Source organism: Alosa sapidissima, chromosome 12 (genome assembly GCF_018492685.1).
Source record: "Alosa sapidissima isolate fAloSap1 chromosome 12, fAloSap1.pri, whole genome shotgun sequence".
Classification (NCBI taxonomy): domain Eukaryota; kingdom Metazoa; phylum Chordata; class Actinopteri; order Clupeiformes; family Clupeidae; genus Alosa; species Alosa sapidissima.
In genome coordinates this window covers 3,832,146-3,856,165 of record NC_055968.1, presented here as the reverse complement: position 1 = coordinate 3,856,165, position 24,020 = coordinate 3,832,146, and the positions used below count along the sequence as shown (strand labels likewise).

At 45.2% G+C, this 24,020-nt stretch overlaps 1 protein-coding gene and 1 long non-coding RNA gene across 7 annotated transcripts; both read left to right on the top strand.

Annotated features, from left to right (window-relative positions):
• The first annotated feature begins 1,685 nt into the window (after positions 1–1,685).
• Positions 1,686–2,288, top strand: LOC121678250. Its single transcript, XR_006021200.1, has 2 exons — positions 1,686–1,763; positions 1,923–2,288. It is a non-coding gene; the product is annotated as an uncharacterized LOC121678250 (long non-coding RNA).
• A 226-nt stretch (positions 2,289–2,514) lies between these two features.
• LOC121678249 lies at positions 2,515–13,257 on the top strand. Of its 6 annotated transcripts, none has more exons than XR_006021198.1 (6): positions 2,515–4,541; positions 4,653–4,741; positions 6,153–6,207; positions 7,910–8,089; positions 9,295–9,585; positions 12,908–13,257. XR_006021198.1 is itself a non-coding variant. In XM_042057616.1 (5 exons), exons 1-5 carry the CDS (start codon positions 6,187–6,189, stop codon positions 13,001–13,003), a joined length of 663 nt encoding a protein of 220 aa, XP_041913550.1. In that variant the 5' UTR covers positions 5,031–6,186; the 3' UTR covers positions 13,004–13,257. The 6 variants fall into 6 exon arrangements, 3 of the variants coding, with proteins under 3 accessions (XP_041913550.1, XP_041913552.1, XP_041913551.1); XR_006021199.1 differs by having other exon boundaries at positions 4,930–6,207; positions 9,058–9,585; XR_006021197.1 differs by lacking the exon at positions 6,153–6,207.
• Positions 13,258–24,020: the final 10,763 nt, after the last annotated feature.

Sequence of the window (24,020 nt, the reverse complement as noted above, 5' to 3'; positions counted from 1 at the left end):
CCTCGCTTCCATCTTTTCTCTGCTAATGTATGTGCTCTTATGCCTGCTTTCATTTTTCCTCTCTCTATCCCTTCTTCAATATTTCTTTTCTCTTTCTTTTCCACAGCCCCCCCCCCCCTCTATTGTATATTTCAATTGAAAATGTGATATGGGTTTCAAGTCTGTTCACTTTTTGTACTCTCCATGTGCATTACTACACAGACACATTTACACGTAAAAGCATGTCAACTGTCCTGACACAATATGCTAGAATTACACACTAGTGCTGCATTTATAACATCTTTTACTGCTAAAGAGTGATGTCTGTTGTGTTTGAGAAACACTGAACACAATGATGCTGAATGGAGTGAACCGTGGTAAAGGCCATGATATATGCAGGGGGCTCAAACACAAATGAGCAAATAAGAGAGGGAGAGATGGAGTGAGTGAGAGAGGAGAGGATACTCAGAGAAAGCTAATGGGAGAGATGGAAGGATGTAGCAGGGAGCGAGAGAGAAAGCAAGAGAGAGAGAGACATAAAAAAGGCGAGGGAGAGAGGCAGAGAGAGGGGTGGAGACAGAGCAGGGCTCCAGCCTGCCATTGGCTGAGGCAGGAGCAGCAGGTGTCCTATCACACTAAGTGCGCGACGCGTTTAGCCTGGATTATGGCCGCGGGGATGGGGATGTTCCTGGGGAGAGCCACTCAAATCCGGCTCCTGGATTACACCTCCGACCAACTCCCAGTGTGCGCTCTGGACCAGAGGAGCCAACACGCACCTTCTCCAGCTGCAAGGGTCGGGTCAGGACGGGGCGTTCAGGGTAACTAGGCCAGTATGTCCTTTCATAACACCTCCTGACTCTCATCAGCTGCTGAGAAGAACCAGGGATTGAGAAGAGGGACATAAATAAAGGGGGGGAGAGGGAAAGAGACACAGGACAAAGAAGAGAGAGAGAGAGAGAGAGAGAGAGAGAGAGAGAGAGAGAGAGAGAGAGAGCGGCTTGCTATTAAAGCAACAGATGGGGGGTGAGATAGTGAGAAATAAAAGTTTCTTTGACTTGACACATGGAGTGAAAGACTGTGCTGGTTACTGTATTGTTGTTGGGCAGTTGGGCAAGTGTGTCAGTGGTCATGTGAGTGCATGGGAGATCCAGAGAGAGAGAGCTATTGGGGGGCAGGACTCAGAGACAAAGGAAGGGAGGGGACAGAACACAACAGACTCTCTGCACTGACTAGGGACTCTTACACCAGTGACACATTCAGCTCCTACTGAGATTCTCTCTCTGTGAAACTGTACGTACATTCAGAGTGGGATTTAACTTTACCAGCTACCGGGCTTAGCTTTTTAATGCTTCAGTTTCACTGACACAACTTGGGATAGTTACACCTGTATATCTCCATACGTTTTCTTGGCTACACATAATCACATCTTGCTCACACACACACACACACACACACACACACACACACACACAAACACACACACACGCCCTTGTTGCTAAGTTTCACAGCCTATCTGGCCCCCACACGTGGTTGCCTCCTCTGTCTCCACCGGCCCGGCCTGACAGCTCCCCGTCTCCCTCTGGACAAACCACCAATGGCATGCCCTGGGCTGCCCGGCTCTCAGCCAATCAGCTGCGAGTTGCTATGTTGGAGAAACTTCTATATCCTGTCCATGGACATCTCTGCTGCATACGTCACAGTCTGATCTTAAAAGCAACAAAATGGGAGAGACTTTGCGTCACACACGTATGGAGGACACACAAACCTTGCCGTGGGACAACGTGGTATGTTTAATGTTTCCTTTTCCCTTGATGGCTTCTTGTCTAATCAGCTGTCGTATGCATGTGCACGTGTGTGTGTGTGTGTGTGTGTGTGTGTGTGTGTGTGTGTGTGTGTGTGTGTGTGTGTGTGTGTGTGTGTGTGTGTATTGTGGCATGTTTTAGGTCCCAACTCGCCACCCACTGCTGAAAAAATTGGAAGCAGAGATGCAGAGTGGCCAAGGAGGATCAACCAAAGAGGCGTCCAGACAGAGGAGCAATGCTAAGCCACACACACACACTTTCTCTCTCTGTCTCTCTCTCTCCCTCTCTTTCTCTCTCTCTCCCTCACCCTTTCTCACAATTCAATTCAATCAATTTCATTTGCATGACTGAAGATACAATATTTCCAAAGCATTAATAAAAGTAATAATATACTGTAAGAAGTAGCGATAATGAGAAAGAAAATGTATATGTATAGATATATAATAATAATAGTACATGAATTTACATCCCATTAAATAAACAAAGCTAATGCAATGAATAACAAAATGAATCCAGGACCAATGATCTCTATCCTGGGATAGTAGGTTTCTCCTTATTGTTTATTCTTTATTGTTTATTTATGTTATTTGTACACAAGTTTCCTCTATTCATTCCTCTACTTCTGAAATGCACAAATGGCATTAGTGGGGAAAAATAACAGATTTCCTTTCCAGAGAGTCGAGGTTGGAGATGGGGGGTGGGGGGGGGCTTAGGGTGGGACTGAGCAGAGAGTGATCAAGAGAGAGGCACAAATGATTCATTGGATTATATAATTTTTTTTAGTAAAGAACCCAAACCTGTTTCTCCTTAATAATGTGCATGTGCTGGGGCATCCCCTGTGCATATGGGGAGGCCAGGCTGATAAAGCCCACAGCGGCCATCCCACACAGGGCTGCTCCGCTCCCCTCTCCCCACCTCTGCTGCACTCCCCTCTCCCCACCTCTGCTCCGCTCCGCCGCCACCAGCTTTACTTAGCAAACCCATTCTGTTTATTTGCTTTCTCAGGCCTATTTGCAAGTACTTGCATAAAATGTGTCCCAATGCACAGAGGTCCCTCTCCCACTCGCTGCCGCTCCACCGTCTCATTCCACTCACACAGCGAGCAGAGGACCGAGGCAGCCCTCGCTTTCACCTCATTCCATCCCCCTCTGGCGACACGGCCTGCAGGAGGTGGCGTGATGCACACGATCACATTTGTGTAGTAAGAGCTGCATGTGTTTGGATTTCAAGCCTTCCACTGTGGCCATGGGAGCACCCTGAGCCACTGACATATTGTTAGCACCCGCCAATAAAACACTGAAGTGGAGGACTGGCCATTATGACCAGTTTAGAAATGGGCACCTCTGTCCTCAAGAGATGTGGTGTGCTGTGGTGTGCTGTGTTGTAATATTGTGTGTGTGTGTGTGTGTGTGTGTGTGTGTGTGTGTGTGTGTGTGTGTGTGTGTTTATTGTAAGAAGAAGCATTACAAGACATACTGTATAGAGGGAGCAACAAACTCAGCCATCCACCTAAAAGACTGTCCATATCATAGTGTGGCCAGCAGTGCCATTGGACCAGTAAAGTGGTCACATAAAAACAACGCACACCCACCTCTCACAGCCTTTACAAGAGCTCTACTATGGGGAGCAATGCTATTGCTATTAAAGCAAGCCCACATATCAAAGGCCCACCTCAGTGGTAGGTTCACCACAAAGGCAAGTAGCCGTAAGGCATAGCCTACACACACACAAATACACACACACACTCACACACACACACACACACACACTCATACACATCCAGACACAAAATATGCCTGTAGACAGATACTTTGAAATGTTGTGATTATGGCTGCATGCTTTGTTACATTTGCGTGGAGGGGGCGTCATACTTATTCAACTTCACACAACTCCTGTGTTAATAACATTTCCAACACTTTCCACTTTTCTGAGTTCATGTTGAGGCCATCCTACCACTCAGCATAAGGGGGAGAAGTGTAGCGCCCCTAGTGATGAGACTGTCCAAGTGGACCCCTACAGACAGATAGACCAACAAGTTCAGTAATTGAGTAGTCTCTCTCTGTCTCTCTCTCTCACTCTCTCTCTCTGTCTGTCTCTCTCTCCTTCTCCTCATCTGTGCTCTCTCTCTCGGCTGCCTCTCAGTCCCCTGGGTATTAAACATTCATGAGGGGGATGAAAGGCTGTGGACGGAGTGTGGCAGCAGCTCTCTGGTTATCCCAATACACACAAACACACACACACATACACTCACCTCCTCACACATAATGACACAAACACTTTCATGCCCTCATTTACACATATGCATTCTCTCTCTCTCTCTTTCTCTCTCTCTCTCTCTCTCAATCATACTCACAGATTCTACACACACAGAAACTACACACACACACACACACACTGAAGCTCCCATGGTCATTTGGCAGCACGCTGGCAGCGTGACGGGGAGCCTCTGCTGGCCTCTGCATGCCCCTGACTGCAGGCTGGCAGGCGGTGGGGTGCAGGGTGGGTGGAGAGGATGAGATGGAAAGACACAACTCATTTCTTCTGATGTTTTTTTCATGCCTCCTCTCCCTCTCTTTCTGATGTGTGAGAGGGGGTTGTGGGGGGTGGCGGCAGGGGCGGTCGGAGCACCCTGCCGGGCTCCAGTTCCGGGGTCTGTGGTTGAAGCGCGCGCCAGGAGCCCACTGCCCCTCAGGGTGCGTCGGGCAGCAGACGGGGGCCGCGGTGAACTGGAGTTCAGCGTTTGAACTCAGCTTGCTCAGCGTATGCCCCTTTGCTTCAGTCTCTCTCTCTCTCTCTCTCTCTCTCTCTCTCTCTCTCTCTCTCTCTCTCTCTCATCCAGTGAATCTCTCTCAATCAAAGATTCATTTTCAGAATCATACTGTTGGTGTTGGAATGACCTAGCAGCCTTGCTACTTTCAGAATGTCTAATGAGTTCATTTGTTTGAGGCATACACTATACTGTAAGTACAACCTTATTATTATTATTATTATTATTATTATTATCATTGTTAGTACTAATACTACTACTACTTCAGAGGGTATCATAATGATCCTACAGTACACCTCCAATTCCGTGCAGTTTTGACCATGTCAGCCAGAGATACCTGCGATTACAACACCTCATTTTTGCTTTTTCATTTTTAACTAGGTGGCGCTATACATCAAATAAGTGGTTATGGGATGTGTTGACATGTCCCCTTAAGACCAACATACAAAAACAATGTGGTCCTCCTAGGCCCTACAGTTCTCGAGATATTCACAGAGGCAATGGATCAAAACGAATAACAAGTTCAGTGTCATCCTTGTAGGGCTACATGCCCACCAAGTTCCGTGCACCCCGGCGGTCTTTCAGTGTCCCGGGAATCGTTGACACAACATTTTCAGAAGAAAAAAAACTCTAAACTGACTAAACCTATCTGACTGCCACTTTGTTGCGTAGTGGTCATAATAAGTTGCTGCATGGATACTACAGCACATGTTTAACGACTATTAGCACTATTAGTAGCACTATTATTCAGCAATAGCAGTATTCTGTAATAGCACTGGGTTAAGCATCACATCCCATGGTGTTCAGATCAAAGACTGAACTCTTTCTCACACACATACGCACAGAAACAGAGAAGAAGATGTATCTATGAGCTGTTGTGTTGTGAACACAAACTATTGTCAGTCTGGGTCCAACACATAAAGGCTGCTCTGTTGTGTTGGGCCAGGCAGGAACATGCCTGTGATCATATCAGTACATTACACAACTGCAATACATAAATTACACCACGTAAAAACTTCATTACTGCCTTTTCAATTCACTGGGTGGCTTCCTCCTAATTAAAAATCCATCTGAGGGACAGGGGGGAAATCTGCTGTCTCAGCGCTTTGTCACATAGAATTGATGCTTTATGAATTGTCTAAAAGGGGGGTAGGTGCTGGGGGGACTCTCACTATAACAGTAATGGCATTGAAAAAAACAGACAGTCACTGTAAATGTAGCGAGGCCAATACTGCTGTCATGTAGTCAGAGCAACTTCATACGGTCTTGGCAGAGATTTAAAAGGTCATATTTCACACAGCCACGGTGGCTTCCCATAACTTTTCTGCATTAATAGCGAGTTAGGAAGGCTGGGTTGCCAGGGTTCACCCTCCCCTCCTGTGAAGAAGGTCCTGTTATATTCACCTTACCAAAGTACCTGGCCGGCAATTACCAAACATTAAACATGAGACTGTTCACAGACAAAAGGTGGAAAACAACTCCAAAGTGAAATGGTATGGTTGTTGATGTGTAAACTCTTAAAATGAATGTGTTGTCCCTATCTGGACACAGAGATGTGTTAAAAACAGAGTTTATGCTTCCTCCACTTGTACTGTATGTCAAAGGAGCCGTGATGTATTGTCTTTGTGCTGGTGGCTGATGGTGATGCATATGTCACAGGTATGTAAATGAGAGGCTGATAAGACCCTGCCTCCACACTGATTGCCTGTGCCTGAGTGTGGCATGTGTCTCCAGCGCAGGCCCATGTGTTTCCATTTACATGCAGAGTTACAACGGCTGTGATTGCTACTGAGTAATTAGTGTGTGGTGGCGACAGAAAAGCGATACACACCACAGCCAGAATGACGGCTCATAAAAACTGAGAAGTGGTCGGCTATGCAACCAAATCATCTACCCCACCCCCACTCCCAATTCACGCGCAGGCATGCAAACACACAACACATAATACACATAATACACACATATATACACATACACACACACACTCACACCTTAATCCTGCTATCATCGCAATGAGTGTGTGTGTTTGTGTGTGTGTATGTGTTTTGGCATGTGAGTGTGTGTGCGTGTGTGTATGCTTGGGCGCATGTCTGTGTGTGTGTTTTTGCATGTGCATGTGAGTGTGAGTGTGTGTGTGTATATATGTGTGTGTGTGTTTTTGCATGTGAGTGTGTGCGCGTGTGTGTGTGTGTGTGTGTGTGGGCTTGTGCGCTTGTCTTAAGGGCAGGGGGTGTAATTTGTTTCTAAGAAGGAACCTTAAAGGTGATTTATATGGAGATGAGCTGAATTGTCCTTTTACAGGCATTTGTGTGAAAACACACACGGCTCCCCATGATTACTGCCCATGTGCAGATGTGTCAGGGTGCCTGCATCAACATAACGGCTGGCCTCAGGACAGAGTCCCCCTGAGACAGCTCTGCCAGGGGACAGATGGCATGTTTCAATTACGTGACAAACTTCCCCACAGCCCTCTGCAGTTAGATACAGATTAGTTACATGACTAACTTCACCCTTCACCTTACCCTAGAGCTAACACTATTTCCAATGAATCTGCTGATGATGTCGTCTGTAAAGTAGCTTCACAGTAGAGGTGGGCTGAGTTGCCAAACTTGCTCCAGTTCAGTCAATTGACCTCCAGATAACCCTGATTATTACGAATTCAGAGCAAGCAGGGCAGAAAGAAGTAGAATTGTTTAACAGCCAGTTTTCAAGTCCCAAGCGTCTTATCGCCTCACATACAGATACACACACACGCACACACACACATACACACACACACAAGCAAATATAAATTGCATAGTCATCTTCCCTCAAACACACACACACACACACACACACAGATCTTGCCAAGTCTCCAGCAGACTCCAGACAGATACCCCGGAGTTATAGGAGTTAGGAGGCTGTTTGCTGGAGTTGTCTGCACTTATGAAAGCAGCAGACGGCATGTCAACATCAGACAGGTTTCGGTAAAGAAAGTGTGAACACGCCTGTGTGTGTGTATATGAGTGTGTGTGTGTGTGTGTGTGTGTGTGTGTGTGTGTGTGTGTGTCAAATGGAGTGCTTTCTGGGTCATGTGCCTGAGCACCCTCCCTTATCAAACAAACACACAAGTCTTTGTCTTTTATCTGAAGGGCCCACAGCTGTCGCACACTGTCTTTGTCATGGCAACAGCCTCTATCTTACTTCATGATTTTAATTATCCCCTCGGAGACCAAAGCAGTTTGTCGTCCGCTCGTTAACAATTCCGGTGGGGGAATCGGACAGTCCTCCCCTCTCCCCTCTCTGCCCCTCCCTCCCCTTTCTTTCTGCCCTGTCACTTTTTCTCCCTTCTCTGCCACTTTCAAATGGGCATTATTCACAGAGCGAGGAGCGCAGGAGTCAAACTCCGGTCACTGGATCCTCTTGCATCATTTGGAATCGACAGGAGCAGGAGCGCCATAGAGCATTGCAAATCTCAGCCTTTCAACATCAAAACTGGATGTGGGGGCAGGGAGGCGGCAGCCACATTTCCAGTTCAATCAGACGGCTGCTTAACAGACTGGTGGGTTTGTGCCGAGTTCACCAGCGAGTTCACAGCTGGCACGTCGCTCTAATGAGCGAGAGAGTGAAGAGCCGTTTCTTCATCTTTTTTTGTCAATGACGAACAATGTCGCCAAAATACTGTGCACTCTCTTTCTCATAAGTTACTTACTGAAAAGTAGTTCCAGCATTAAGCTTACTGATATGCCTAACAATGTCAAAATAAAGGAGTCAAAGAAGGCAACCATAATCCATCTCTAAATACAATGAATGCCTATAAGCACAATAGGCTAGGCTTTGTCAGTATAACACAATTATTACTCTTAAATATGTTGTGGCTTTCCAATGTAATCTATTGTTACTATCATGGGAAATATATCTGTCTAATATATCATTTTGATGTAAATTATATATTAACCTGAATTTACAATTAACCTTATGAAGATTGTGAGTGAACGCTGCCTTTGAGATCCTGTCATCTTGCCATTTGCGATCTTGAGATCTCAGACTTGTCCAGGTTAGATGACCTTTGTGAGCCTCACTTGATTGACTCCTTTTAATATTGTATATATATAACTTTATAATTTGATCACATTCAATAATTGATGGATGCTCCCAAACACCAGCAGCATATTAAAGATATTTTTTAATCTGCAGCCACTACTATAATAAATCATCAGTGGCCCTCGGTAATTATATCAGGGAAGAACTAATCCAATCAGAGAGTGTTTCAGGTAAACCAGGCCTCTTAATCAACACAGAGGCCAAAAGGCCAGGAGAATGTGCTCTGGGCATTTTGGGAGTATGCATGCGCTCGTCTGTGTGTGTGAGAGAGAGTGTGTGTGTGTACGGTAGGGTAGGAGTGTGCTAATGTGTGGCAATACATGGTTTGCTTTTGAGCTGGTCTGTGTTCCTAGTTGAATATTTGCATTTGAGTGTTTTAACATGTTAAATGTGTGTGTGTGTGTGTGTGTGCCTTGCTATGGTCAGAATGTGGCTGTCTCAATCATCTGGCCCACAGTACTCTCGGCAGCAGCCGGTGGCATGAAGAGCCATTAAAGCCCACCAATCAAGAGTGCTTACCAGGCCTTCCTGGGGCGTCATTAAAGACCTAATGGCTTTCTCCTATATTTAACACCTCATGTCACCCCCATCATTTCTTTTCGTCCACCCCCAACTTCTCTTTTCCATTTTTCTTTTCTTCTTTTTTTCCGGTTTTTGAGGCAGGCTAACAGTGAGCCGCAGGACAAAATGAGAGCCATCCCTCACCGGTCCTCCCCTCTCCCGTCCTGTTCTCCTTGTCTCCCCCGCTGTGGAGCCGTGCGGGGCCTTGGTGCGCCTGTGATGGCTGCACTGTACATCGCAGCTGTCAGGTGGACTGATGGACGCCAGAATGAGCTGGGCAATGGCTCTCCAGAGTCTAAAATCTGCACTGAAAACACCAGACATCACCAGACTTCACAACAGCCCAGTGGGGTGTCACAACAGAGGCCAAAGAGCCAGGAGAGGATGCTGTTGGTATGTGTGTGTGTGTGTGTGTGTGTGTGTGTGTGTGTGTGTGTGTGCATGTGTGTGTGTGTGTCTGTTTGTATAGGGTGGGAGAAAGAGATAGGGACAGAGAGTGAACTAGGCCTTCACTAGTTAACTAGTTGACATGTTTGGCCTTACTAGTTTACTAGTAATGCAACAGGACATGCTCACTAGTTAACTAGTGAGCATATCTGCATTATTAATGCCTTTCACTAGCTTATAGAGGACATTTTGAGCCTTACATGTTAGCTAGTAAAGACAAAACACTGTCCATAATGAACTAGCAGGAGAAAAAATGCCCCTCACACTAGTAAACTAGTGGAATTTGACTAAACGGCTGGCATTTTGTGCAACTAGTTAACTAGTGGGACATAACATTGGCCACTAGTTAACTAGTGCGCAATGTCGCACTTGCATGCAAATGAAGAAGGCGGAACAAGGATTTTGATTGGTCTATTTAGGACTCAGAAACCTAGAAAACATGGCTGACTTCGTCCAGGCTGTTCTAAGAGCAAACTTTTATAAACTAAGGTCGTTTGAGCATAAAAATATGTTTTGATAACATGTCTAGTTAATGTCTACAATCTTTAGTTTTTCAGTTATTAGTCTGAAAATCGCGATAAAACTGGAGGCATTTGTATATGGTTGCCTAGCAACAAAACATTTCAGTAACATGAACATTGATGATAGCATTGTTGATGTGGCAAGACTAGCTCAAGTGGTTAAGCAGCAGGAGATCATATGGGAGATCAGGGTTCAATTCCATAGAAGTGCATGAAGTTTTTTCTTGAGCTTTTAATTACTTTTGAAACCATTTGCAGTTAATGTGTGCAGTTAATGTGTACAATCTTTTGTTTTTCAGTTATTAATCAGAAAAGCGCGACTGAATGGATACATATATGTCTGTGGTTGCCTAGCAACAATAAACAAAGAATAATATTAAAATCGATCCCTTGAATCTTTGGTGTGGATCACTAAGAGCTCACTTGTTAAAGCATGGGGTTTCCCTGTTATTATTAAAAACCATTTTGACAGAATATGAGATACTGCATACTGCAGGCTCTGCTTTACTATCTATACTGAAGTACCGTTGCAGAGCAGTGTGTCAATTTAGCCACTAGGGGCACCCATCAGGACCTGATCGCGAGGCTATGAACAGTAAATTTACATTTAGACTGGGTGGGATTCTTACATAATACCCAATAGGAGTCTTCTACCCACCCTCTCATTAGAATTTGCATAATAGCCGTTTCAGGCACTAGTTAACTAGTGAGCTGCTTCACTGCCACACATGCAAACTAGTGAGACTTCAATTGTTCCACTAGTTAACTAGTGGACAAAAACGGTCAGCTTGTTTCTCTTTTTAGGTGTAATTAGTTAACTAGTGAACAAAATATACATGCCATTAGTTAACTAGTAAGGCCTACAACACCCTCACTAGTAAACTAGAGGGTATTTTTGCCTTTACATGTTAACAAGTGACCATTTTGGCATCTCACTAGTTAACTAGTGGGGCTGAAATAGCCTTCACTAGTTAACTAGTGGGCGTATTGGAGCACACTAGTAAACTAGTGACACTTTTTGCACCTCACTAGTTAACTAGTCGAATGGAAATTACCATCACTAGTTTACTAGTGGGTGTTTTGGTGCACACTAGTAAACTAGTGACACTTTTTAGACCTCACTAGTTAACTAGTGGGCATTTGTATCTTCACTAGTTAACTAGTGAGCAGTTCTGCCTTCACTAGTTTACATGTAAGTGTCACATTGAAGCCACTAGTTTACTAGTTAAAGTTCCTTTGGCCAGCATGTTAACTTGTGTGCCACATGCAAATGTTGTGGGTGGGATTTTGTGAAATTCTGCGCTGTGATTGGTTGTCATGTTCTATTTGGACATAGGGAGCCAATAGAAAGCTTCAATTTCCAGAGTTCTCCGCCTCCTAATTTTAATTCTGCGCCACTAGCTGACTAGTGTGAATTTAGGCTTCAACTAGTTTACTAGTATACATGTATGACCTCACTAGTTAACTAGTTTGGACAATGGATGCATCAACTAGTTAACTAGTGAGCCTGCTGCCATCACCTAGCTAGCTAGTAAGCCATTTATGGTTCACTAGTTAACTAGTGACATTGACCTACTCCAACTAGTTAACTAGTGAGGAGTTTTGCCTTCACTAGTAAACATGTGCACATTTTTGGCTGTCACTAGTTAACTAGTGAGACCCAAAAGCCTTCAACTAGCTGACTGGTATGCATTTTGGCCTTTACTAGTTAACTAATGGACATTTCTGGCTTTCACTAGTTAACTAGTGAAGCTAATATGTGTTCACTAGTTAACTAGTGGGCATTTATGCTGTCACTAGTTAACTAGTGTGCACAAACATGGCTCACTAGTTAACTAGTTGACAAAAATGGCTTGCATGTTGGCCTGATATCAAGATATCAGAATAAATGCTCAAGCGGCTGGCCAAATTACATAGAAGTTAACAAGTGGGAATTTGACATTCAGTAGTCAGCTAGTAAACATTTTTGTACCTTACTAGTTGACTAGTAAAATATAGAAGTCTTTAAACTAGTTAACTAGTGCACATTTCAGTGTCCACTAGTTAACTAGTGAACATGCTGAGCATTACTAGTTAAGTAGTAAGATATGAAACATATGAACTAGTTAACTAGAGAGAATTTGGGCCTTACTAGTTAACTAGTGAGCATTTTGGCTGTCACTAGTTAACTAGTTCACACAGAAATGGCTCACTAGTTAACTAGTGGACAGAAATGGCTTGCATGTACATGACAATTATGCCTGATATCAAGATATCTGAATAAATGCTCAATCGGCTTGCCATAGATGGGAACAAACACAAAAACACACATAACACATTAAACACCAGGGCCTAATTCATCAATGTCCAGAAAATCCATCCAGCAAAAAACCAGTGGGTTAAATGCTTGATAGAGTGGACATGTAAGTCACAGCAGTAATTGAGTAACAACTTAATAATTGATTTCCTGGTTTAAAAATGCAGGTGAGTTCTGACCTCTGGAGTCAAGGAAGGGAGAAGCCGATAGAACTCCTACTGATGATCCAAGAGGTCCAATGGGTATGTGTTTGGGAGCGAGCATGGGTATGTGTTTGGGTTGGAGTTGGAGCAACAAGGCAACATGGGAACTGGGAGGAGCGAAAACTCAAGGGGTGGAAGAACAGTAACTAGTTTACTCTCAAGAATATAGTGAGGATATAGCTCTTCCTCTCTCTAATAATCCCACCTCTCTCTCCCTCTCTCTCTCTCTCTCTCACTCACTCTCTCAGGAAAAGGGCTACTGTTCCTCAGCATTGACCCCTGAGTATGTAAGCCGTCTGTGTTTCTTCAGCTTCTATAAACATCCTCTGTGGCTTCATTCATGAGCGCTGCTCACACGTAATACACTACGAGACTGATGCCAGTATACACTGACACGCTGCAGACTCCGTAAGATGCGCCGGACATGTGGACAGCTGTGAGCCTGCCCCAAAGTTACAGCAGCGCTGGACTGGTGTTTGTGGAGGGCTAACACAGTACGGTCGGTCACTGCATTGGGTCATCCCGGAGTAGAAAGCCAAGTAGGCCATGGCTATTTCACTAGTCACAATAAAGGAAATCGCCCACCATTGCACTGAAATTGCCCATCATTGTTCTGCCCTCATTTATAGCTGCTGATGTTATTGCTGGTATGGATTAGGAGAGAGTGATTTCTCATTACCTTATCATGGAGGTTATTACTTTGTTTCGACACAATGTACTATGGGCTAACACTGAGGACCAATAGATACAATATAGATAAATAGATAGATAGATACTTTATTGATCCCCAAGGGGAAATTCAAGTACTGCAATATAGTTGTTACCATATGCACAGAGTAGGCTATTCTTATATTGTGCTCACATAAAACAACTGATTATTTTGACTAGCATAACTATTTATCCAGGTTAGCGTAACAGCTATTTAGTTTACAGAATGGCGCATTGATAAAATGACTAAAGTTTTTGAGGAATTCTTCGCTGTTCATATGCAGAAAACGATAGCTTATGCAAAAGTTCTACCAGGAAGACTCATAGTAGCCTACTCCATTCTTTCATCAAGATAGCCAATCATAATAGCTTATACGCCCTGTAATCTACGTTATATATCCAGCACTAGCTAATAGAAAGTCTGTTTGCATTTTAAAACTGTTCCGTCAAACACATCTCTCTGCTATAGGCTACCCCACTATGCCAACTTTGATGTATCCCCTTCAGCCACTGCCACCAGTTGGTGCCTGTCTCGATCTACAGGGGTAGGCTCCACCACCGCTTTCTTCCGACGGAAGCAATTGAGATCCGCTCGCCCAAAGACTGTTACTATATTTAGACCAGAGATGTTCACAAGCCATTTTTTGGAAGTCCAAAGTCTTGAGCTCGAGTTCAAGTCAAGTCTTAAGTCTCTGGCCTTCTTGATCTGTCCCTAACACTGTATTGTTAAATATTATGAATTCAAAGCATGCCCTATAGCAGTGTTGTAGTCAAGTCACTATGCCTCGAGTCTGAGTCCAGGTTCGAGTCTTAAGTATTCAAGTCTGAGTCAAGTCCAAGTCATTGAAAAAAAATGTCAAGTCCGAGTCGAGTCCACTACTCATCCGAGTCAAGTCCGAATCAAGTCAGTATTAAATGCAAAACTGACAACCTTCGGGGCATTCATGTCTCCTGGCATTTGGCGCCATTAAAGTTAACGTCCGTTATTTTAGGAACAAATTGGCGTGACGTGTGATGTATGACATGAAGCAGTAACATTCCATTGTATGTGTAACCTAACCACACTAGCACCACCACTAGGGGTCAAAGTTAATAGATCAATATGGAAACCCAGTGTTCCCCACTATCGGGATTCAATTGAATGAATGAGGGAGTAGCCAGTGTACAAAAATACTGCACTTTAATGTCTGATTTGTTTGTAGCAGAAATATATAGTTATTTATAAATACTTTAGTTGAACTAGAGGAGGAGTTGTTACATAACCAGTGTTCTTAAATATTTCCACATACAATATACATAGCGTTATGTCAATGTGCACACACTGCAGATAGGCTACTATGCTTGCTACCAAATAAGAAAAGAAACAGAATAAATATAATCACCCCAAAAGAGGGCACAATCACTTCAATAAGGGCGAGGGATAAAGAGGTGCCAGCTGAGGATGGAATCATCCAGAGGATAATTTCATAGCCTACCCTAGCAAGGATGTAACTGGCCTAGCCACATTCACACAGCAGTTAGCTACATACTATCCCTAAGAATATAATTAGCATCACTACACACAGGTAGCTATATACTACTAGGAGTGCTACAATTAGTTCAAATATACCCCGCACAGGCAACAATCCACTACAAACTGCAACACAACAAATAATGTCACTACACACACAGACTAAGTACAGGCCTCACTGCAGCAACACTGACTAGGCTGGAGGCAGAGCAGAGTATGCTACCCTCTGTGTTCTCCCCGCCCCAGCTGACAAAGGAATAAAAGGAAAAGAGCAGGCCTCGCCCTACACAGCAAAAGAATAAATAAACACAAACTTGGAGGTGGTTTTACACACGTATAAAAGCTACATCTAACTACAGCATAACTTTAACCCACTGACATGTCATGTTTTACATAAGGGGAAAACAGTGGCTACAACTTGCTCCTGAATGTCGACGCCCCCTACATGTACCACAGCCGATGATGACGACCAGGCACCGGACGACTGAAACACTATCCGCTTCGTGTTGGATCACCGCCGGCAAAGTTCAAACGCGACAAACAGTGCTCTCACCACTGCATTAGACGCACCATCTGGTTTGAAAAGAAAGAGTGACTGCTAGGTAGGCCTACTATTCTACCTGCATTACATCCGGTCACCTGAGCTGAAACGTCGACTGCACGTGACTCCCTAAACTGATCGCAATGACGCCAGGTGCATCAACAGCTTATCCCTTTCCCACCCGTCACATATTCCCCCCACTTTGAAAGGCCACCGTCCCGGTGCCTGTAATCTGCTATTCTTTAATGCCATGGCCTAAAATAATAGCTGGAGTTAAAATTAACGGACTGAATGGCATATTGTTGGCCCTCCAAGTGTTGGACTGCTGATTGTGGCAAACGGAAGGGGTTGGAGTGTTGGCCTGCCCGTGCTCGTCGTGGGCGGTTGGGTGTGTCTTCTCTCACAGCCGTCGCGTCTTCAGCGGATTCTGACTCCACTTCCAGAGAGGGACTTGTGCCACCGACTGTAGTCATTGGGGCGGCCTGATCACCTTGTGTATCCTGGCCTTGTGTGTCCTCTTCTGACGGGCTAGGGCTGGATAATTGTTGGATGGCAGAATCCTCTTGTCTCATTTCACCGATGGGCCTTCTGAATGGCTGGTGAGGGAGAACTTGGAACCATACCTCATTCTCATCCGGCTCAATGGTCTCAGGTCTCCCCTTTTCCTTAGTTGAGTCACCTGGGATATCAACCGGAATGTCAGCATGTGGTTCATCCTGGACTGGCAGAGCTTTGAATTCTGAACGGTGGGCATTCATGTCTGGGCCCAGCCCATCTTCAGGAGTAAGGTGGTACACCAAGCCCTTCTCATCTCGGCATTTGACCACACGGTATATTCGTGGATCCCAAAGATCTTGGATTTTATGGCGGCCGATTGGGTGGTTCCTACGGTACACCCTGGTGCCCACTGGAAGGAATGATGGAGACATACTGTAACGCTCTCTAGAGACTGCTGCGGCCTCCAGGCGATTCCTGGCATCTGCATATACTTCAGCCAAATACTCTTTGTGAGTAGTGACCCAGTCAGCTGGAGGGGTGTCATCTGACTCTGCGGTCACTAGCCCCAGTAAGAAATCCACCGGGAGTTGGGGCTTCTATCCAAACATGAGCTCATATGGAGAATGGTTGGTGGATTGATGAACAGATGTATTATAAGCAAAAAGCAAGTGTGGAAGTGCTTGTGGCCACTTTTTCTTCTTCTCAGGGGAAAAGGTCCGTAGAAGGTCATGGAGCGTACGATTAAATCGTTCACATTGGCCGTTTCCTTCCGGATGATACGGGGTGGTTCGACTTTTGTCAATTCCATACAATTTGCACAGACGCTTCAATAGTTCTCCCTCAAATGCCCGGCCTTGGTCTGAATGGATCCTCTTTGGCACTCCAAAGGAGTAGAACCATTTTTCCGTAAGAACCTTGGCCACAGTCTCAGCTTGCTGATTAATGGTTGGATACGCCTGGGTAAACTTAGAAAAGACATCTGTGACAATGAGGACGTTTTCATAGCCATTACTGGCTTTCTCCATACATGTAAAGTCAATGGCGAGCACTTCCAGGGGCTTGGCGGCCAACAGGTGACCTGAATAACTGCGGGCAGTAGGGACCACCCCTTTGGCTAGGGTGCACCGCTCGCATTGTTTGCACCACTGTTCAATGGCCTGACGCATTTTCGGCCAGTAACACCTCTGGCGGATCAGTTCAGTGATTCTTTCCACCCCCTGGTGGCCATGATTGTCGTGTAAGCTCACCAATACTTCCCTGTGCAGCAGTTTGGGCAGTAGTAGCTGTAGCGTGAAGTCCCGTGCTGGGGGTAGTTGTATCTCCCGGTACAAAATGCCTTCTTGCTCTCTGATTCTGCGCCACTGACGAACTAGCTCAAGTACCCCCTGTGCTTCCTGTGTTCGCTCCTGTCGATTAGGTGGTCGAGCCCTTCTCCAATACACCAAGAACGCACCAATGACTGAGTCTTTTTCCTGGAGCGTGCGAAGGTCTGAGTGCAACCGGACGGGAGCTGCATCTATGGTGGAAATCACGGCTGTTTGTGTCCGCTGTTGTAATAGCACCCTGGGCGCCCTCAGCTCCGATGGAACAGTAATGCCAGAAACCATGGCTGTTATAGAGTTTGTGGGTGAGTCACTACTCTGGCGGGACAGGGCATCGGCATTCCGGTTGGCTGATCCAGGCCGATACTTTAACTCAAAATCAAAAATTGCCAGCTGGGAGGCCCACCTTTGCTCTACAGCAGCCAACTTGGCAGTCTGCAGGTGGCTCAAGGGGTTATTGTCAGTATACACAATAAATTTGGCTCCTAGCAAATATTCCCTGAAGCGCTCAGTCACTGCCCATTTTAATGCCAGGAACTCAAGCTTCATTGAGCTATAATTTGACATGTTTCGTTCAGATGGCCTCAAGGTTCGACTGGCAAAGGCAATGGGTCGTGTCTTGCCGTCTACTTCCTGAGACAGAACGGCCCCCAGGCCCTGATGGCTCGCATCAATTTCGAGGATAAATGGCTTTGAGAAATCAGCGTATTTAAGCACAGGGGCACTTACAAGCTCCTGTTTCAATGTCTGAAAAGCTTGCTCGCAGCGGTCATCCCAGAGATTCCCCAGCCTGGTATTAGGACCTCCACACTGCTTTCCTTTACCTTGGACCTTGGCTACAAGACTGTGTAGGGGACCCGCATGCTTGGCAAAGCCTGCCACAAACCTGCGATAATAAGAGGCAAAGCCCAGAAATGATCGTAGATGGGTCAGGGTGGTCGGTTGCTTCCACTGCAGGACAGTCTGAATCTTACCAGGATCAGTTGCCACTCCACTAGCTGATATTACATGGCCAAGATATTGCACTTCCTCCTTGAAAAAATTACATTTGCTCAATTTGAGTTTTAAGTTGTGTTCTTTAAGCCTGCTCAAGACTAATTGTAGCCGTTGTACATGCTGGTGGAAAGAAGATGAAAAGATGACTATATCATCAAGGTACAATAGCAAAGATTGAAAACTTTGATCGCCAAAAATTCTTTCCATCAGGCGTTGGAATGTACTCGGTGCATTACATAGCCCAAAGGGCATGCGGTTGAACTCAAATAAGCCAAACGGCGTACAGAAGGCCGTTTTTTCCTTGTCCCGTTCTGCCATAGGCACTTGATTGTATCCAGAGGCTAAATCGAGCGTGGAGAACAGGGTAGCTCCTGTCAGTGCATCCAAGGATTCCTCTATTCTTGGAAGAGGATACGCATCCTTCCTGGTTCTGGCGTTAAGTTGCCTGTAGTCCACACAAAGGCGGATCGCACCATCCTTCTTCTGAACCACCACGATTGGCGAAGCATATGGACTACTACTAGGCCGAGCCACCCCTTGTTCTACTAACTCTTGAACATGAGCTTTGACTTGTGCAAATTGTGATGGAGGTAGACGACGGTAACGCTGGCGTACTGGGGCTGTATCCACTAAGGGTATCTCATGTTGGATTAACGCTGTACAACCCAAATCCCCATCATGTTCACTAAAGACTCCTCTGTACTTCTCTAGGAGCTCCCTAGCTTCCTGTTGTTGTGAGGAAGAGAGGTTTGGCCATTGTAACCCCAAGAAATCTACAGAGGCTGAGGTACTAGCTGCTGCGGATTGCGCACTGACTTACCTGGTCATTACAGGGGGTTGGGTCTACAATATGAAGGGTTCCAAGTGTAATGCGGGGCTGGAGCCACTGATCTTCTGTCCCCACATTGACCACTGGTACATTCACTTTGCCCTGGGTGATTGGCAATAGGGCTGATGAGATAAGGAGGTTCGATGGCAATTGGCCCTCTCCATAGGGCAGTGGCTCTAGGAAGCATGATGTAACAGGGCCTGGGACGAGAGAGCAAGTTGCATGCACAAACTTAAGGCACCCAGCTGGTATGCGAAGGGCTGGCCCCGGCTGCACTACTGCCTTTCCAATGCAGCCAGAGCTAGAGAGGCGTTCTAAAATTTGGCATTCAGATAGAGCTCGTTTCCACCCGCTCTCTGCTGTCTGTATTAGTGGACAGTGGAACAAATCCTGCCCATGTTCCTCAAAAAGCTCTTGATAGCAACGGCTAATGGCATTCATCCCCAACAAACCTGGCACCGTAGTCTTCTGTTGTCGGGTGGTGGGGTCCAGTGCATCTGTAACAACTAACACTCCGATCTTTGGGAGCACTTTGCCCAGTACCTCTAAATCCAGCTCAATATATCCTAAGTAGGGAATGGCCAGTCCATTGGCTGCTTTAAGCTGTAGCCAATCACACGGCTGCATCGTTTCATTAGTCTGAGACTGCACATGCTGCCGGAAAAAGCTTTCAGTCACTGTTGTCACCATGGAACCGGTGTCGAGAAGGCATCGTGTAAGTACGCCTCCAAGACGGATGTCGATGACTGGACAACTTCCGATAAGATGTGACTTCGTCGCGAGAGTCCTATTCTGTTCTGAGCCCAACAAACCCCCTCCTGGTGCCGAGCTCCCAACACCGGAGGGCGCTAGTTTTCCTGCTGTGAGACACTATTGGTGGCTACCCCAATCTGCCCCCCGCTAGGTGAATCACCCCGTGTTGCAACCCCCTGACCTACTGGGAGCATGGCCCTACACATTCTTGCTATGTGACCAGCTTTGTTACAACGTAAGCAGATAGGTTTCCCATCTGCTTGGAATTTGTATGGCCTAGACTGAGCAACCACCGGTCTGTTGGTGGAACTGGGAATACTATGTGGCTGTCCTAATTGAGATAGGATTGCATCTAGCTGAGCCTGCTGTTTGCGGAGGCACTCCTTCAACTCTGTTAACTCGGAGGAGGGGCTGGCTGACACTGCATTAGTATCTGCCTCATAAGAATTACAGGAGTAGGCCCGAGGCCGGGGTGTGGTTTGTGCACGCCTATTAAGCCAGTCAAGGGTTTCACTGCGTATATCCCTAAAAATTAGGCGCTGGTTTGCTGCAATTTGATCTAGAAGGTCACCTTGCAGTTTCTCATTACGAAGGCCCTCAACAAACTGGTCACGAAGGAGGCGATCAGAATGCTCTAAATCGGTGTCTTTTTCTTTAATCTGCTCCATCAACTCCATTAAAACATGTGAATACTCTCTCACAGATTCACTTTCGAACTGCTGGCGGTGATAAAACTGACGGTACAATGCGTTAAGAGATTTAGAGCAGCGAAAGTTACCTTTCAGAATCTCAAAAATCTTCTGTGGGTCATTTCGATCAGTTGCTGGACTAAACTTTATCTCCCGCTTAGCCTCCCCATCCAACAAATCGTACAGAAACAAAGCTTGCTCAAGTTTAGGCATACGACGGGTTGCTAAAGATCTGCTTGCCTCCTCAATCCAGTCTTCTACAGACATATTGTCTACAGACATTTTATCAGAGAACCGGGGACATTTTCTTTCTCGTGGTACACATACAAGACGCTCAACAGGGGTCTGGGTGATAGGATTGTCGAGAGGGTCAGAGTCTGAGTCTAATGGGTTAGAGGGACCTGCCTGCCCCCTGAGTCGCTGATTGTCAGCTTTAAGTTGGTTAACCATCTCGGTCAAACTCCTAACCTGATCCTCCAGGCTCTCCAGAGACATGTTGATGATGATGCAGCCCAATTTGAGTACGACGAGTGATGGACCAAATAAGAAAAGAAACAGAATAAATATAATCACCCCAAAAGAGGGCACAATCACTTCAATAAGGGCGAGGGATAAAGAGGTGCCAGCTGAGGATGGAATCATCCAGAGGATAATTTCATAGCCTACCCTAGCAAGGATGTAACTGGCCTAGCTACATTCACACAGCAGTTAGCTACATACTATCCCTAAGAATATAATTAGCATCACTACACACAGGTAGCTATATACTACTAGGAGTGCTACAATTAGTTCAAATATACCCCGCACAGGCAACAATCCACTACAAACTGCAACACAACAAATAATGTCACTACACACACAGACTAAGTACAGGCCTCACTGCAGCAACACTGACTAGGCTGGAGGCAGAGCAGAGTATGCTACCCTCTGTGTTCTCCCCGCCCCAGCTGACAAAGGAATAAAAGGAAAAGAGCAGGCCTCGCCCTACACAGCAAAAGAATAAATAAACACAAACTTGGAGGTGGTTTTACACACGTATAAAAGCTACATCTAACTACAGCATAACTTTAACCCACTGACATGTCATGTTTTACATAAGGGGAAAACAGTGGCTACAACTTGCTCCTGAATGTCGACGCCCCCTACATGTACCACAGCCGATGATGACGACCAGGCACCGGACGACTGAAACACTATCCGCTTCGTGTTGGATCACCGCCGGCAAAGTTCAAACGCGACAAACAGTGCTCTCACCACTGCATTAGACGCACCATCTGGTTTGAAAAGAAAGAGTGACTGCTAGGTAGGCCTACTATTCTACCTGCATTACATCCGGTCACCTGAGCTGAAACGTCGACTGCACGTGACTCCCTAAACTGATCGCAATGACGCCAGGTGCATCAACAGCTTATCCCTTTCCCACCCGTCACATATGGAGCCCCTAAGGGGACATGAGCAAAACAAAATCTAAAGTTTAGTTTCATGTACTCACGTGAAACTTTCATGTGCGCACATGAAAGTTTCATGTGAAAAGGTTTTGCGTGCGCACACAAAACTTTCATGTGCAAATAAACGGTCTTGCTCAAAACCAATTGACGTAATTATGCTCTTAATCGTGAATGACCCTAGGTTGTTTTTCTTCCGGAGTCACACTTTAAGTTACTTAAACACTTTGCGATGGTTAGCTTGTTATCTATGACGATAACGTCTCTTTCACATTAGTAAGTGACTGACCTATCTGGGTGCGTTTTGAGATGCCTGATGAAATTAGATGTTGTTGAACAGCATAATTTATCCTGGAGCCATACACCTTGCATGTATAGTAGCTGTCCGCTTATTTCCACTTTGCACGAAGGGAGGACTTGTCGCCATGATCAATGCATTTTTGATGTGAGTGGCGCACGTAGCGCATGCGTTATGTTGCACATTATGGCAAAGGAGACATGCAGCTCATCATACGTTTCCCAAAGTATGCACCAATAAAATAGAAATACATGCATACATTTGGATTAAAAAAGGGCAATGATTGCATTAAATACAGGTTGTTCACAAGTCTCGAAGCTCGAGTCTGAGTCAAGTCTGAAGTCTTTATTTTGTAAGCCCTCCTTACACTGACAGACTTTGCAAATATTTGGGAAATAATTTTGAAAGACAGTCTCAGACCCTCTCGCATCTAAAGACAAGTAAATTATGGTTGAAGTTGTCTTGAACACAGTGGCAGCCACACTGACTTCATGACTTCTGACTTCCATTGACTTCATTGTATTGCAGCACACACAATACCATGGCATTGCTTACTTGGTATTGCTTACTTCAGTGGATATCTGGAGAACACAGTGCAGGCGTTTTTTGACATTAGGGCAAAACGATTGTTTTCACATTCTGTTGCTGTTGGTCATTTTTGAATGTGAAAAAAACTCCAAGGGAAACACGTTTTCTGTGTTCTTATACAATTCATATTAAAATCTAATTGTGTCTCTTTAGCACATAGAGGTCTCCAGGGTAAAGTGATATTTCCTTGACAGCAATATAGCAGTAGCCTACTGGCACACGTTTACTGGTAGGTTTGTAAAGTGCAGTGAGGTGCCTTATAAGCTAAATTAGCCTACCCTAGATGAACTTTGTTCTGACTGGATTAGGTGCTGCTCTTAACCCCAGTGGTCATCACAAGTGTGAAGCTGACACTGTTTGGCGTGACGTGTGATGTATGACATGAAGCAGTAACATTCCATTGTATGGAGCCCCTAAGGGGACATGAGCAAAACAAAATCTAAAGTTTAGTTTCATGTACTCACGTGAAACTTTCATGTGCGCACATGAAAGTTTCATGTGAAAAGGTTTTGCGTGCGCACACGAAACTTTCATGTGCAAATCAACGGTCTTGCTCAAAACCAATTGACATAATTATGCTCTTAATCGTGAATGACCCTAGGTTGTTTTTCTTCCGGAGTCACACTTTAAGTTACTTAAACACTTTGCGATGGTTAGCTTGTTATCTATGACGATAACGTCTCTTTCACATTAGTAAGTGACTGACCTATCTGGGTGCGTTTTGAGATGCCTGATGAAATTAGATCTTGTTGAACAGCATAATTTATCCTGGTGCCATACACCTTGCATGTATAGTAGCTGTCCGCTTATTTCCACTTTGCACGAAGGGAGGACTTGTCGCCATGATCAATGCATTTTTGATGTGAGTGGCGCACATAGCGCATGCGTTATGTTGCACATTATGGCAAAGGAGACATGCAGCTCATCATACGTTTCCCAAAGTATGCACCAATAAAATAGAAATACATGCATACATTTGGATTAAAAAAGGGCAATGATTGCATTAAATACAGGTTGTTCACAAGTCTCGAAGCTCGAGTCTGAGTCAAGTCTGAAGTCTTTATTTTGTAAGCCCTCCTTACACTGACAGACTTTGCAAATATTTGGGAAATAATTTTGAAAGACAGTCTCAGACCCTCTCGCATCTAAAGACAAGTAAATTATGGTTGAAGTTGAACACAGTG